General features: G+C 43.1%; 1 protein-coding gene across 7 annotated transcripts in view; it reads right to left on the reverse strand.

Annotated features, from left to right (window-relative positions):
• LOC142587282 (uncharacterized) overlaps positions 1 to 17,052 on the reverse strand; it is a 378,424-nt gene that overhangs the window by 187,072 nt on the left and 174,300 nt on the right. For all 7 annotated transcript variants that reach the window (XM_075698155.1, XM_075698154.1, XM_075698153.1 and 4 more), the window contains exon 10: positions 8,198 to 9,517. In XM_075698155.1, the coding sequence (XP_075554270.1) occupies positions 8,198 to 9,517 (1,320 nt within the window). The remainder of the gene's footprint in view (positions 1 to 8,197; positions 9,518 to 17,052) is intronic.

Genomic DNA, 17,052 nt, shown 5'->3' on the forward strand with positions numbered 1-17,052 from the left:
GGACACCATCTCGGAGTCAGCCAACACTTTGTTTTTTGAGCTCGAACTTCTTCAAAGAAGCCACGGCACACTTCCTTTCCCATTCATTCCCCAATATGCAAGGTCGTTTTTGTTGTCGTCCTCCTTCTGCTGCACATTCATCCCAAGGACCATTTAGAGCATCCTCTTAGTCAGTTGTAAAGCCACCATCCAATTTTTCGGACTACCTAGGGTCCCCAAATACAGCAAATATCAAATTCAGTTATGCACTGGAAGTTGTTACGTGCCCTCTAGGGAGCGTTCTGCTGCAACAATTCTTCAAATAGGTTCATTAATAGCTGAGATAGAAATGTTTTAGTGCTGCGAGCCCATGATTGATGAGGGCCATTGCAAATTAAGACACTCTTTCAACTTGCCCCGTCTGGCCTCCTCAAGCGAAATTCTTTCCTTGCGTTCTCCCATACCAGAGCTTAAGGATTGTGTGACACATACATTATGGGCCCGCCTTATTTTTTTTTCCCCCCTCGTTTTTTTTGTTGTTGTTGCTGCGCGGTGCATTTCTGCTGACGGCGTCGTGCGCGAGCTGTTGCATTCGTCTTGTTTTGCGCAGCACACGACTTTGCGTGCTGCGCACAAGAGCACCTGACTAGCGGTATAAGCCAGTGCTAAGCGAATACTGAGGAAGACACAAGTGGATCACAGAGCATGATCGAATGCTGAAACATCGCAGAAAGTAACATATTTTCGTTGTCTGCGCACGCGACTGCATGATATAGAAACATGCAGACAAAACGGAAGTACATCTCTCTTACCGCGGTACGAAGTAAAACAAGAACATGCAGACATCCGGTTTTTGTGTGTTATTATTTCTTTAAACATTAATTCGTCGACTGAAGCAACAGATTACACAAATAATTGATGTTGCCTTGAGTAATTCTCGAAATTACGTGTCAGTATGAGCGACATAACAGCAGTGCGATGTACGTAGGCATACTTGTTCAATTACGTCCGCTCTTACTGGGAGCAGTGCACCCATGAGGAGAAGGCCAGACGGCATTCGGTTTGAAATTTCAGCTCTTTCCGCGGCGTGTAGCGATGTAATACTTAGCAGACACAATCGTTAGCACACATAGTATGCACAGCGCTCGTCAGCTCAAAATGGCCAGACTTCGTGAAGAGCACTTTGATGGCTCCAATCGCGGCGAGCACATCTGAAAAAGCTCGGAAGGCCTGCCAGTACACTAATTAGGCATATCGGTGCTCGTACTGTGACAGGAGATGGCGGGTACATGCGTGTATAATTAAGGAATACATACTGTTCCCCAGTGGGCACGGCGGCACAGCGTATGCAATGTCGTCTAACCACCTTCTGTTGCTTGAACAGGTGATGCTGATCGCCGCATCATATCAGCTGCATGCGTGGAACCAGTGCACCACCTTTGGACCGTACCAGCATTCAACTGGACCATGCTATCAGCGTTACTCTCGGACACGGAGACCAACGGCAAGAGACGGGAATCACGTCCGACACTATAAATCGGCCACTATCAACCTACGGCTTCAGTGGACACGGCGGGACAGCATATGCAATGTCGTCTAACCGCCTTCTGTTGCTTGAACAGGTTAGTTATTACAATCATTATGGCTACAAGAATGATAATCGCTTTGCTGTTGTGCTGCCGTGCCCAGAAGTGATTTTTTCCAGTTTTGCATCTTTATGTCGATTGCTGTCTGGCGATGTAGAAATGAACCCTGGGCCAGAAACGAAGGTGATGTTAAAGGAATTCTACGATGGCCCAAAAGGCAATACAATCAGATCTAGAGAGCGTGAGCAAGCGACTGAAGGTGGTTGAAAACAGCCTTAAAATATTTAAAGAACAGGCGAGTACAATTGCTCAATTGTCTAAAACAGTAAAACAGTTAGAGAGTACACTTCGGCGGCAGCAGGAAAGAATGGACAGCTTTGAGGACAGAAGTAGGCGGAATAACCTAGTGGTATTTGGAATAACAGAAGGCGAGAAGGAATCCTTAACTGACCTTGAAGCGAAAGTGTTAGTAGGTGTATTCGAAGAAAAACTTGGCGTCTACTTGAATACCATGGAACAAATACATCGGATAGGAAAAAAGAGCGCCCGGCCTCGGCCTGTAATTCTCAGGTTGTATGACTATAGGGAAAAAGCTAAAATTTACAAACATGCAGAAAGCTGAAGGGCAGCAGCATCTCCATTTCTGATGATTTTTCAAAAGAAACGCTAGCAAAGCGTAAAATGCTCTGGGATTCCGCGAAACAAGAAAGGGAGGACGGGCATCGCGTTCGCTTGAATTACGACAAACTGCACGCGGACTCTGACGTGCACACGTGGGATCAATCAAAGCGCAGCTGTGTGAAGGTACCGTATCCTAGCAGACGCCCAACTGCTGGTAAGGGTGACTGACCGGACAAAGAATGTGATTCAAATGCCTTCCGCTTGATCAATTTGAACGCTAGAAGTTTAGTAAACAAAATTGGAGACTTAGAATACATCCTGGCTAATTACGATCCTCATGTGCTTACAATAACTGAAACATGGCTGCAGCCCGAAATACAAGACCAAGAGCTCGTACCACCTAATTATAAAATCATACAAAGAGATTGCGATGCTCGTGGGGGCGGAGTTGCCATTGTATTCAAGGCCGATATTGACTGTGTGCAAGTGACTGGCATTCCAACACATGAAAGCATCTGGTGTGAAATTAAGCTAGATAAAACAAGGATAATTCTTGGAACTGTTTATAGACCGCCTAAATCACCCATTTCCTATCTTGAAGATATGCAGCTTTACTTAGAAAGCTTTAAAAAGCACAGCTGTCGCATAATCATTGCTCGGGATTTCAACTTGCCTGGTATTGATTGGTCCACGCTTAGCGTTCAGCCTTGCGAAGATGCTCATTGTGAACTACTTCTAGAAATAGCTTTCAGTAAGGATTTACAACAGGTAGTTCATGAGTGCACACGGGTAGTTGGGAAATCAAGATCTATATTAGACTTGGTGTTCCTAGACGGGCGATTTGAAGACTACGACGTATCAGTTGAAACCTGCCTCTCGGATCATAAGCTAGTTTATGTGGAGATAAAGTCTACCGCTGTATACCCGAAGGCTGGTAGTACTACGCATGTTCTGTGCTTCGATAGAGCCGATGACACAAGCATTATTGATCATTTTTCGCTGTGGTTTGATGAATTCACTTTGACAGATGACATCAATGCGATGTGGATTGCATTTAAAGATATTGTTTTTCACTGCGTAAACGGATTTGTGCCAACTCGGAAGAAGAAAATAAACAGAACCTGTGGATAACCCTCGAAATTATACATTTAAAGCGGAAAATTAACCGTGAGAGACAGAAGTGAAAAAAAGATCATAATAAAATTTCGGCACTAAGCTCTATATCGCGAACAAATATGGCTGCTGCTGAAACAAATTACTATGGCGTGACATTACCTAATTTTATGAAGCACGATTCGCACAGTTCTTGGCGCCATTTGTCGCATAATAACGAAGGTCCAAGTGCCATTGTCGCTAATGGCGAACTTGTGTCGGACAACTTGTATGCTTTAATGATTTTTTTCAATCTGTCTTTACTGACATTTCTGCAGATGGTCTTTCTCCCCTCTCTCTGGAATCCCCGTACACATCACCAATATCTAATATTCAAGTTTTACATCAAGGCATTGTAGCTCGTTTGCTTAAAATTAACGATGAGAAATCTGTAGGTCCAGACAGCATACCAAATGCCTTTCTGCGCAGATATGCGGAATGGGTAGCTCACTGTCTAGAGATCATTTTTAATTCTTCGCTAAAACAAAAACGGGTCCCAGATGACTGGCTAGTCACAAAAGTGGTTCCGGTTCACAAGTCTGGTGAAAGGCAACACATTGGAAACTATCGGTCAATTTCACTCCCGTGTGTATGCTGCAAACTACTTGAACGCATAGTTTCAAAGTCAATCTACACCTACCTTGAAGACAAGAAAGCTTTTTTTCCCAACCAGCACGGATTTCGACAGCACCTTTCGACTGTCATACAGTTGATAGAAACAATCAACGATTTTTCAGCTTCCTTGAACAATAGAACGCTATATTTTTAGATTACTCGAAGGCTTTCGATCTGGTCGTACATAACTAATTAATTAAAAAGCTGATGGAAATCAATATAAATTATGATGTTATGTGGATCCGCTCATATCTTACAGATTGGAAACAATACGTTGAAATAAATGGTAACAAATCTAACCAATTCAAAATTACCTCAGGCATTCCACAGGGATCCGTTTTAGGACCACTTCTTTTTCTAGTTTACATAAATGATATTGCTCATCACATAAGTAATGACATAACCAGCCGGTTATTTGCAGACAATTGTTTATTATATCGTGAAATCAATAACCAAAAGGATCAGGCGTCACTTTGTCAAGCCCTTAAAGCTGTAGAAGTCTAGGCCGCAAAAAGTAAAATGAAAATTAACGAATCTAAATCAGTCATGCTCAGAGTTACAAGCAAAACAAAGCATGTTATTGAGTGTATTTATGAGATGAACTCAACAATTTTAACCGAAGCTGAAACGATACAATACCTAGGTTTAACAATTTCGAAAGACTTAAGTTGGAAATCACACATAGAATTTGTGGAGCTGCAGAAAAAAATGTTATGGTTCCTTCATCAAAAATTAAAGCTAGCAACGACACCCGTCAAACTACTTGCATATTTAACTTACATTAGACCGACGTTAGAGTATGCCAGTGTCAGTTGGGATCCGTTTCAATCAGGATTAATAAACCGCATTGAGAAGATACAGAGAAAATCTGCAAGGTTCATTCTTTCCCGGTATTATCGTACTGACTCTGTTTCTGAAATGCTTTGGTTGCTTGATTTGCCTCCACTGCGTCAACGGCGGAAGTTGGCTAGACTTAAATTTCTTTTTTTGTTATCAAAAGACCATTTCAATATTGAAACAACACCCTATCTTGATCCCAGGCAGAATAGAAACGTCAGGTCAAGCAATCATTGCGTGTTCTCAATTCCAAAAGCATATCTGGACATGTACGCTTATTCATTTTGTCCGCGAACGATTAAGGAATGGAACAGTTTGCCGGCATCTGTTTTGCAGTCGAGTAGCATTAAAATCTTTGAGGAATGCGTTCAAAATCTTTTATGAAATTGTATCTTTGTAGTGCCGTGCAAACATTGTCACACTATTTTAGAAATAAGTACAATAGTCTTTCCTTTATGCTGCTTCTGATGTCACTATCACAATGTTACACACATGTATTTCTTAGCCAAAATATTGTATATCCTTATTTGTTTTGCATTGTATTTCCAGCATTTATTGCTTCATGTCCTATTTACGCTTGTAAGGTGTTTACGTTTTTTACGCTATGTGCAAACTTGCTGTACCCACCCTGTTACAGCCAAGATGGCCAATAGTATTTGAAAAAAATTAATAAATGACAATTGGCCCTATAACATGCTTGTTATGCTTTACCGCAATACTTTTGCGTATGCTTCACCGTGTATCAATGCTGTACTGAGACGAAGCTAACTTTCAGGAACTGGCATTATGCAACGCGTCGTGCTTTGCGAGCTTCAAAACAAATTGCGAGGGCCACAAAGGTGGAGTGGGTGCCATTGTTGACAGCTGCCAACTTTTTCAATAAAGAACACGGCACAGAATGACAAGAAGTTTAATAGCGAACGTCGAAGCAGCTAGGCCTAGAGTTGCCACGATGCCAGCAGATCCGCGTGCGATCAAAATGGCGGCGATGGTGGTGGCTTTAAAGCTGTTTCGGGACAGCGGTCACAGCAAAAATTCCGAAAACTCGGATGGCGAAGGGTTCCCGCGTCCAAAATTTCAGACGTTCTTATACATTATACAAGCCGGTCATTGGCGGTACACTGGCAACTCCTCCAATGGATGACATGGCATCAAAGAGGATTCATTACGATTCCTCTCTGTTACTCGGGCTACCATTACCGTGACTTTCGTTCCCTTTCCAAAATTACTGCTCATTTTCCCTGATAGAAGCACAAATTCCCTGAGTTTTCCCTGAGCATTTCCAGACTATTCAAAATCCCTGAGAATTTTGGGTTTACAGGTTTTCCCAGTTGGTAGACAACTCTGCTTATGCTCTGATATGATATCGTTACTTAGGAAGACGCAGACGAAAAGCTATATACAAGTATATTTACAAGGAAAGACGCCGCACTTGGCCAAGAAGCAACAGCCTGCGCTAGCCTCTAATCGTCGTCGTCTTCACCCTGCTCGCCTTGCCAAAATGCCCACTTTAATTTCCACTAATTTATCGTTTCTTTATTTCATTTATTCAGCACAAGTAATTTCCCCTATGTTGTCCTTGGTGTCAATGTTTGTTGGCTTCTCAAGATATCACTAATAAAAATCGGGCCCCTCGGTTAACCCCCTTTCCTCTCGTTTATTACATAACGAAGGTCTCGAATCCGGCAACATTGATGCCTTCAGGTAGCATATGTGGGTTTAGTGACCAGTTGCCTTCACCCAAAAAATCACGTTCTCGGGACGCCTGCGGCAAAAACAACGTTCCACGTCCGCCGCCAAGGTCTATGAGTGGTGGCGCTGGCTAACACTCCCAGGGTTCTACTAGTACACATAAATACCCAAGAAAGTGGATGGGGAAACGCCGCCGCGTTAGCTCAATTGGTAGAGCATTGCACGCGAAATGCGAAGGCTGTGGGTTCGGTTCCCACCTGCGGCAAGTTCTTTTTTCATCCACTTTAATTTCCATTAATTCTTCGCTTCTTTATTTCATTTATTAAGCACAAGTAATTTCCCCTATGTTTAAATGCTTAATGCTATGCTATGCTTAAATTTCCCACGAAAAGACGAAAAAATTTTCGGCCTGCATTTGCTGCGGGACATCAAAACAAAAATGGTGGCCGGCGGAGCAAGCCGAACGCACTGAATGTGATTTTTTTTTCTTCTCATGAGTACATTGCGTGCATTGAAACAGTTTCTTCCGTGTCAGTAATGAATAATATCATTATATCTCCAAGTTTGCGGCAATAACGTAGCCATGTCCACTTTGAGGGGACAGAAACAGATGGGCACGCTTAGCTGCCAGTGACATAGGAACACATGGCCAGCATGCTGCGGAAACTGCGGCATCTGTCTTCACTACTATCCTAATAAGGCACGTTTCTGCTAAGGGTGGGTGAATATCTTAGCTGTGTTACAAGCGTCGGCATATGAATAGGGTACACTTTTAACGTATCAGTGTAAACGTGGCTACTATTGTTGCAACTCACAATTTGTGGCGTGCTCACGAGTGCAGATGAGAAGAATCGAAAGGCGCCTATTTTGTTGTTGTTGACCACAACCATTATAAAGCCTACACATAATAAAGGCAAGTTTGGTTGCAGCTTTTTTTAGTCATGGAAGTGCAGAAAGTGATGAAAGCAATGAAATGAGGCATCTACTTAAGAATGTTTGGTGCATGCTGACCGCTTGGCTTGTCTTGCAGAGTCGTTCGCGTAGCATTCGATAGATGCTAAGTGCGATCAATATTAGCTAGACTTGGCACATGACATATCGCTGCGGCAAGTTTCGAGTGCGATCATTACATGGGAAATAAAAAAATGAATTTTGACGACAAAATTCAGGGGTGTGATCATTAGGCGAGTGCAATCATTATGCGAGTAAATACGGTACATAGCAAATTTTATTAAATCGAGGTTTGACTAGATTGAGATTTTACTGTTTCAGTCACCCTTAAGCAATGTGAATACAAAACCTCAAGTGCTGAAGTTGCACTCATTGCCAATGCCCTTCCGTTTTCCTGTCATATAGCAGCAGGCTAGACAAGAAAAAAGGCTGCTTCGCACCGTAAGCTGCCCAGTGTGCGGTTGACAAAAGTTGGTGAACAGGTTGGGGAAGGAGCACAAGTGCAATCAACCCCTCTGTCATCTCCAGAAGTAATTTCCTTTCTATCTAGTGTTGTAGGAGACAATTCTCTGGTAGGCTTCAGTGTGTATCAAGCTTCCTGCAAATTAGGCACATGCTGTGCAGGCTAAAATTAAATGCTCGCCAGGAAGGAAGAACATAGTGGCCTGTGCTAATGAAACATGATAAATAAGTATAGTATTCCTTTTACAAAACCAAAGAAGATGTCACATCAGTGAAGCAAAGGTAAGCAAATTAAAACTCACCGTGCTTGCTCTCCTTGCCTCGAGGGGCAAGTGCACTGCACCTGGTTCCAATTTTGGTGCAATTGCTCTTGCAGTATCCATTTTGGGCATGCCAGAAATGACTGTGCACTGTCTGCTTGCATAACTCAAAACAGGAACACTGGCTACTTCGCGGGCAACCACCTGTGTTGCAATTGGTGTCACAACTCCAAGCTCCGCAGAAGCTGGCACCAAAGGTGGGTCAGTGCACATGGTTTCCTGCAGTGACTCTTGTTGTTCCCCAGCCCCAACAGCCAAGCTTGTGACACTTGCAATCTTTGGACCGGTGCGAAGCAAGCTCCTCGTCATAACACTATGCTGAACTGGGGTCACTGGTGCTCGGTCACAATCTTCGAGCACCGCCAGTACCAAATCTGTGGGAATTGGCTCTGACCTAACTGCCTCTCTCGCTGCAGTGTTCAAAGGCACCGGCAGCACAGATTTGAGCGGCACTGTTGTTGCTTGAACACTAGTGGTGACCGTCTCTGGCAAGCTCAAGACCTGTCGCTGTTTGGCTGTCACCTGGGAAGGCAAGCTGGGTAACTGCACGGTATTCGATGCCTGTACTGACGACGGGGTTAGCGGTGCCTGGAGCACAATGGTTTGCCCACTGCCCATTTTCTGCAGCTCCTCGGCACGCTTCTGGACCAGATGACTGACAAGCGATTTCAGCTGTGTGTCACTCATGTTGCCAGAATTCTGAGTCAATTGGATTGTGCAGTAGAGACTCGGTACCACCGTCAGGTTCTGTGGACTCATGGACTGGAATCGCAGTGTGGGCATCTTGGGTGCTCTTGCATTGCCTGCAGCCACTGTCGAGCCTGGTCGTGGTGGCGCGGGAAGCAGGAGTGGCAGGCGAGGACGTGGAGCCACCTGTGCCGCCGGTCTGTATGATACCTGTGCACCTCCTGAAGAGGGACCCGCCATCGATGTTGGCTTTGAGGTGCCGCCACTTGCCACGACATGAATTACTGGCACAGAGATGGTGCTGCTTGAGCTTGACGTGGCAGGCATATTGTTGGCTGCTGTATAACTCGAAAAGGAAGGTGTTGTGCAAGTCACTATTGATGTGATTGAAAAACTGGGACACTGCTTGCGCACGGTGGCTCTGGAAGCGCTAGTGAGGCTGGGCTGGAGAGGTTTCGTTATGGTTTTCGTGGCAGGTTCTTTCAAAACTTGGACCCACGTAATTTCAGGCTTAGAGTTGGTGCTGTTGCAACTTGCAGTGGCATTTTCTAATTCTGAGATTGCTTTCGTGCTTTCCAATGTTCTTGCAGTCTTATAAGGCTTTTCGATGCAAGCCTGCAGAAAAATGAATACAAAAGAATAAAATAGAAAAGTTTGTGGCACATTTCAAGAAACGCTGCCATCTATAAAGCATCAAAGACAGCATGTTAAAACACATGTGGTTAAGCTTTGAGTAAAAGATTTAAAAGAAATATTAAAGGAACAAGTGTAGACATGGCACAAACAAAGTGGATGCCCCATCGTTCCTGAATCAAATATTTTTATTCATTTATATATACTGCAACCTTATACAAGATCTTAGCAGTGTGGTACACGAATAAGTACGCAAAACAGAATAAGTACAAAAAAGGGCGAGCTGCACTCAAAGTTTTCTTTACACAAGTGCTTAAAAAACCACCAATCCACAAAAACAAACTTTAGAAGAGTGAACTTCTGGGCTAGTTGGTTATCCGACATAATAAATGAGTTTTGAGCCAAGACCACACACACAAGAAAATGCCTGTGTTGTGTCCTTCATTGTGTATGTGGTCTTGGTGCAAAACTCGTTTATTATATCCCAAAAACAAAGAAGTTGAGCAACACTAGTTCAGTGATTTACAAATCGTACAGTCAAGCAGTGACATCACAAGCACAGAATGCTTTTCATTAAAGATATGTCGCAAAAAGTGATAATGAGTCCTGTATTACAGCTTTATTGGCCAGCTTATTCCAATCTACGACGGTTCTAGGAAAAAATGAATACTTGAAGCAGTTGACACATGCAGTAAATAGAGTTACAGTTAGCGACTGTGTCTGCTAGCGTAACCTGTTGTATAGATAAGGTGGGATGTGTCAATGTTGTAATCGCTACTTATTAGCTGAAGATAGAATTTGAAACGACATACATGATTAGCCGCTCCGAGATACGAGGTAATTGAAATGCACCCATATGTAGTGTAGATAAATTGAACAGCTTTTTTTTTTGTAAGCTTTCTAGCTTTATTGAATGGTTCCCATATACTTACAGCATATTCTAATATGGGGCAGATGAGTGTTTGGTATGTGTACTGTTCGTGTGGAGGATTTTATTACGCATCTTAGAAAAAAGAACTTGCGGTGGCACTAGGAATGATGAAACTAGCGTTTTATTGGCCGAACCTGTGCCCTCAAAAGCAGCCTTTACTCAAAGAGTGGCGATAGCGGCAGACACAGTCGGCAATCAGCGAAAATCTGATCTACCCGTCAAGCGCGTTGGCTTTTTACACAAATCATCGAAGGTTCCAGAGTAATTAGTGGTGCCCACGTGTCTTCCAGAAAGTTCTACACAATTCGGGTCGCACATGCAATTACATTACACACACTTTGATGACAACCGAACCATCGATAACCTTCAAGAAACTTCCGATACACGCATGCCCCGCTGAGCGATAAAATTTGTTAGACTGTGAAAAGCACTCACCTATAAAAGATAAACAAGTCCATGTGTCAATATTGTATTACCTCTGACAAAAAAGCGTTTTCTGTGTCATAGTCATGTAGTAGTGGCTTCTTTGTTTAATGTTATGCACATATATACTCTCTTTTCAAAATTAACGCACATCTGCCATTGTTGTCATTGTTTACATCATTCAACTACTTAATTACAGTCCCTGTTTAACCTAAGTTGGTCTTCTTTGGTTGTCATTTCATTGTACAGCATGCAATCTTCAGTGTAAAGCCTGGTTTTAACAATGAGGTTAGTGACAATATCATTTATATATAACAAAAACAAAACTTTGGCCAAACATTGAAAATATGCAAATGTTTCATAGCTGGACCAAACCAAGGTAATGTTGTTTTCCGTCACTTAGAGATACTCAAAATTATTCTAGCATCATGCATAACTAGATAATTAGTGAGTATTAATGAATCAACTTCTCAATTATTATAATTAGATGAAAAGTGCCATTGAGAGCATGAAGGATGCATTTAGAAGGAACATTTGTTTTTCCCCAATTAACAGTGTCTGCAACATTCTTTCATTTGGGACTAGACTGCACTCGGCTTCATGCCATGGCATGATTGCCATGACATGAAGACACGCCCTAGTGAGTTAAGGCGAACCTTTAGCTCGAGCCCAACTCTGACGTGGCCTATTCAAATACATGTAAAATGCAAAAATGTGATAACCCCCGGACCAATTTTAATGAAATTTATTGAATCTGAACAAAGTTAAATTCTAGTGACTGTTGGAAGCGGAATTTTGATTTAGGGCCTAAACTTGGGAAAAGAATTTTCAAAAATTCGGAAGTTAGAAAAAAGTAGGCACGCGAAGTTTACAAATTAATAGCTCTGCATCAAACAGGTATAGCGGTTTTGTAAACGGCATCAATTAGATCATTCAAAGCAGCCAAATTTGATATGTGAATTTATATCTTACATGAATTTGTTACGTTGTGTACAAGGGTTCTGCAAAAGCGGTATTTCCATATTACTGAATTTTGTCAGATCCATGTGTAACATGTCAATTTTGTCTGCGTTAGATGTACTATCAGATTCAATTCACAGAATTGTGTTATCATTTTTCCTTGCCGAGTTAGAGCAGTAAATGTGATAGTTTCGTTTTCAGAAAATTTTTGATTTTTGCCAATTTTTAACAAAAGTGGTTAAAAGATAGTGGTTTCTTTGACAAGCGGTGAAGAAACCACTATCTTAGCTAGGCATTATAATGAATGCACCAGACTTATCATCGAAGCAGAAGCAATTGCCCATGGTGACTCAGCTAGCAAGCCACCAATTGCATTAACAGACAAAGAACTGGTTTTTCTGAGGTCGCACATGTGCTCTTGTTCATCTTAGATCATGAATTTTGAATGCATACACATGTCGGGTTGTTGCTTTGTAGGGGGCGCTTTTGTCTTGGTGTCCCAGTATATATATATATATATATATATATATATATATATATATATATATATATATGTGTGTTTCTCATAATAAAAATCAGTTGGAACTCCGCGCTTGTCTTCGTCGTCATTTTTTGTCCCTCGTCTATGTATGCGCTGTAAGTGACGATTGATACCATGTAGTCTTTAAATGGTAGCTTGGAAGTGGCAAGACTAATAGCTACCATATTTACTCGATTCTAAGCACCCCCTTTTCTTCACGATCACGATGCCAAAAGTGAGGGGGGGTGCTTAGATTCGAAAAATCTAGAATGACCCCCCTCCCTCTTTTCACTGCGACATCACGACGAGATGGGTGCAAGAAATAAGATTTTATTTTGCAAACATTCAAAAGAAAAATTGGTGCACCCTCCACTTGTGTCAAATGCTCAGTTCCTATCAGTGCCACTCGACTTCGTCGCACCGCTTGAACCGCCGCTCTGGGTATCCCACAGCAGGTAGTCTTCCGTTCGCTCAAAGTGGTCTGTGATCGAGCACTTCTTAATTGATTTGACCACAATGTCCACTTGGACCCGCTTTCAAGCGTCCAAAATCCACTTTGCGATGGTTGGTGGGTACGCTTTCTGCAGCTTTAGCCATACAGCCGCACATTCCGGCTGTATACGGCATACTCGCGCCGCGGACGCCTCGGGACTCCGATGGCTCCGGCTCGATGACAGAGTGAGCAAGTGCGCTTGGCGGCCTTGGCTACGCGCTCTTCCTAATAGGGGGGTGCTTCGATTTGCAGGCAAACCTTTTTCCCAATTTTCTCGCGAAAATAGAGGGGGGGTGCTTAGAATCGGGGGGTGCTTAGAATCGCGCAAATACGGTATTAGTGGTTTTACTTTGCGTATTTTGCTAGGAAAGTGAGAGCATGGTCATGGTTGAGCACGTGCGAGAGCGTGTCATACCTTCGGTCTCCACAGCATTGATTGCTTTTGAAACAGTGGCGAGAGTTGCTTTGCGAAATTTTGCGTATCGGTTTTTGATAAAAGGCACGTGCTCTGCATTGATATAGTATTATAGTATTTGCATCAGTAGTAGCATTATTACATTATAATAGTATTTGCAAAAAGCCGTGCAATACATGGCGAGAAAGCCGGGAAAGCACGCAGTGTGCGGGGGGTGCCTCAAGGTAGATGAGGAGGCAGATGAGAATGGAGAGGGCATTGAATCAACCGGCACACAATGTGATGTTGATACTAGGCTGCAGAAAATGGAGGCTTTCCGGGAAGAGCATCTCAAACAGGTACAAAAGCTCAAAAATGAGCTAAACAGAAAGTGTGATGCACAGAAGGTAGTTGAAAAGAGACTTGAAGCAGCCGAGGAAAAACTGAACAGGGCCGCCATTGTGAACGAGAATGTGCATGACGATGGAACGCAGACCCCAGACGTGACAGGTGAGGGAGTGTCAGCAAAGTATGTGGAACGCATGCAGCATGATGAAGGGATGGCTGGAAAGAGCGGCACCTACCTTAAGCCTGCCACGTGAAAAAAGCAGGAGCCCAGGGGACAATGCCCCTTGTCGAGTTTGAATCACGCAAAAAAGGACAAAGGAAAGCAGAGAGGAAAGAGAGAGTGAATGGGCGATTATCACCAGTGACTCAAACCTGGCTGGGTGCTCAAAAGCAATTGTGGAGAGGGTTAAAGGCGATAAAAGAGTGGCAGTAGGGACATTTCCAGGGCAAACACTGGGTTCTGTCATGGAGTGAGCAAAAGAAAAGTTTAAGGAAAATGCCCACTTGTGCAACCTTGTCATAATAGCAGGTGGGCTAAACGACGTCCTAAACAGGAAAGGGACTGGAGTAGCCCAGCGCTTGGCGAAGGGGGTGGATGACTTGCGCAAGCTATATCCTCAGGTGCAGATCGTGGTGTGCACGGTGCCAGAAGTGCCTGTACGTGACACGTACAAAGAGCTGTAGTGGCTGCTAATGAGGCAATATGGAAAATGAGCCGAGAGAAAGGCTTCGAGGTTGTCGAAGTAAGCAGGGAAGTAAGAAGGTGTGGTGGTTTTAAACAAGACGGGATCTACCTCAAATACTGGCTGGCACGAGAAGTGGGCTGGAGACTTGGTGGTCGCACTGTTGCTTCTTTAGGGGGCCTGCGAGCACTCAGGAGGCCAAAGTAGATAGTAATGAAGAAGGTCCACTAGGGGAACCTCAGAAGAGCATCACCGTTGATAACAGAAAAAGGAGGAAAGCAAGAAGGAGAGCTTGACATGCAATATGCCACATAAACATGCAGGGTGGCAGAAGAAAGGAAAAGTGGGCAGATATTGAGGAGCAGTTAAACATAGATTAAATAGGGGTGTATGCGGTTACAGAAACACACGTTGGAGACTCAGAAGAGACGTCAGTTATTGAGAATTATGTTTGGGAAGGGTGCAACAGAACGAAGTCGGAAAGAGAGGGAGGGGGAGTTGGAATGCTCATCAATCAGGGAGCCAAATGGAACAGAGTAAATTCAAAATGTCAAGAGCATCTTTGATTATCAGATACAATGAGTGAGAAAAAACTTGGCTGGGCGTTACTTATTTATGGACCGGAAATAATTGCACGGAGAAGAATAAAGAGTTAGTGGAATGCATAAGTGCTGATATCAAGGGTTTCGGGAATGGTGCTGATATTGTCCTATTGGGTGACATGAATGCCCACATACAGGATTTAGATGATGATGATGATGTTTGAGGTTTAATGGTGCAAGGGCCAGGTATGGCCAAAGAGCGCCATACTAGTGGTGATGAATTTGTAGTGGTCTGATGGGTTCTGTGAATTTAATGTGACGTGGCTGTAAAGGGGCCTAAAAGAGTTGGTGTAAATTGCATAAAATCTACACATAATAAAATTATGGCAATGATTAATGACGTGTACTATGATCACTAAAATGCATTAAGAATGATGCATTATATAAAATATGCGAGATGCTAAATTTGCTTAGAGCACTACTGCCTCGGCAGAGCCCTTGAAATACAAGGGCCTAGAGGCATGTGCTATGTGAAATAATTATCACAGCGGCATCCTCTGAAGAGAGGAGGCACTACGAACTAATGGGGCTAATAACATGTAGCGCAACATTTTTCAGGAAACCTAGGACTGCATTGGTATCAAAGAGCAGTTGTGCACCGAGTAACATAACAGGATGAAGGGGGATGTGCGGCCGGTATGCTAAAGGAAAATGTTTCTTTCAGATTCGGCTTCCCTACACTCCAGGAGGACGTGGAGGAAGGTCAGCCTCTCCCCGCATCTACCACAGGTTGGAGGCTCATTTCCAGTCAGTAAAAAGTTATGGATGCCAAATGTGTGTCCTATTCTTAGACGAAAGAATGGGGCACCTGTTCGGCATGATTTTGTTGCAGAAGGCCAGAAACCTAATTGTGGCTTTATTACGTGCAGCTTATTATTTGTTTCCACGTCCCACAAGCATTGCCAGTAGTTTCGCAGTTTCCTTCGTAAGAAGGACTTCAAATCCATGACAGGGACTGCAGCGGTAGAATTAACGGCATGTGATGCAATTGATGTGGCCATCTGGTCCGCTAGAATGTTACACTGGATGCCCCTATGACCAGGCACCCAGCATATAATCACATGCTAGTTAGATATATACGCTTTACATAAGACGGAATAGAGTTTAATAATTACTGATTTTTGGGCTTACAGAATGATATCAAAGATTTCACAACACTTATGGAGTCCGTATATATAACTGATTTTTTGAGTTTTTATTTCCTTATATGCTTCACAGCCGACAATATTGCGTAGGCTTCAGCCGTGAAGATACTAGTTTCCAGATGCAGTAAATCAGATTCCGAGAAGGATGGACCGACGGCTGCATAGGACAACTTGTCGTGCAACTTTGATGCGTCTGTGTAGAATTCCGTGCAGGAATGCTTATGCTGGAGTTCCAGGAAATGTATTTGGATTTCAATCTCTCGAGCGTGCTTTGTAACTTGCATGAAAGATATATCGCATTGTATCATCTGCCACTCCCAAGGAGGTAGCAGCTTAGCTGGAGGCATTAGGCGATGTTTGAGGAGTGGGACATCTATTTCAGTGCTAAGCTTCCTCACACGCAGTGAAAAAGGCTGTCTTACAGAGGGACGATTGCGAAAGAGTGCAGCATATTTCATACCATTAACGGTATTAAAACACGGATGTTGAGGATTAGAGCGAACTTTTAGAAAATATGTTTGTCTGATTTATGTTCTCTGCAGATGCAGTGACCACTCATTTGATTTTACATATAAACTTTCAATGGGACTTGTTCTGTAAATGCCAGTGGCCAGTCGGATACCTGGATAGTGGACCGGATATAGCATCTTTAGCGCGCTCGGGGCGGCAGAATGATAGATCACGGCATCATAGTCCAATCATGATAGAATTAGGTTCTTGTGTAGATTCATCAAACATTTCCTGTTGCTGCCTCATGTTGTATAGGATAAAACTTTCACTAAGTTAATTGTTTTTAAGCATTTCACCTTGAGATACTTTATGTGTGCAATAAATGTTAGTTTAGAGTCAAGTGTGATGCCTAAGAACTTATGCTCTTTGTTCACAGGGATTTGCTGGCCATACATTTTGATATTGGGATCTGCAATGAGCCCTCTCTTTCTTGTGAAAAGCACACAAGAACTTTTGTTCGGGTTCACTTGAAATCCGTTTTCGTCTGCCCATTTAGACATTTTGCTCA

Source organism: Dermacentor variabilis, chromosome 7 (assembly GCF_050947875.1).
Source record: "Dermacentor variabilis isolate Ectoservices chromosome 7, ASM5094787v1, whole genome shotgun sequence".
Lineage (NCBI taxonomy): Eukaryota > Metazoa > Arthropoda > Arachnida > Ixodida > Ixodidae > Dermacentor > Dermacentor variabilis.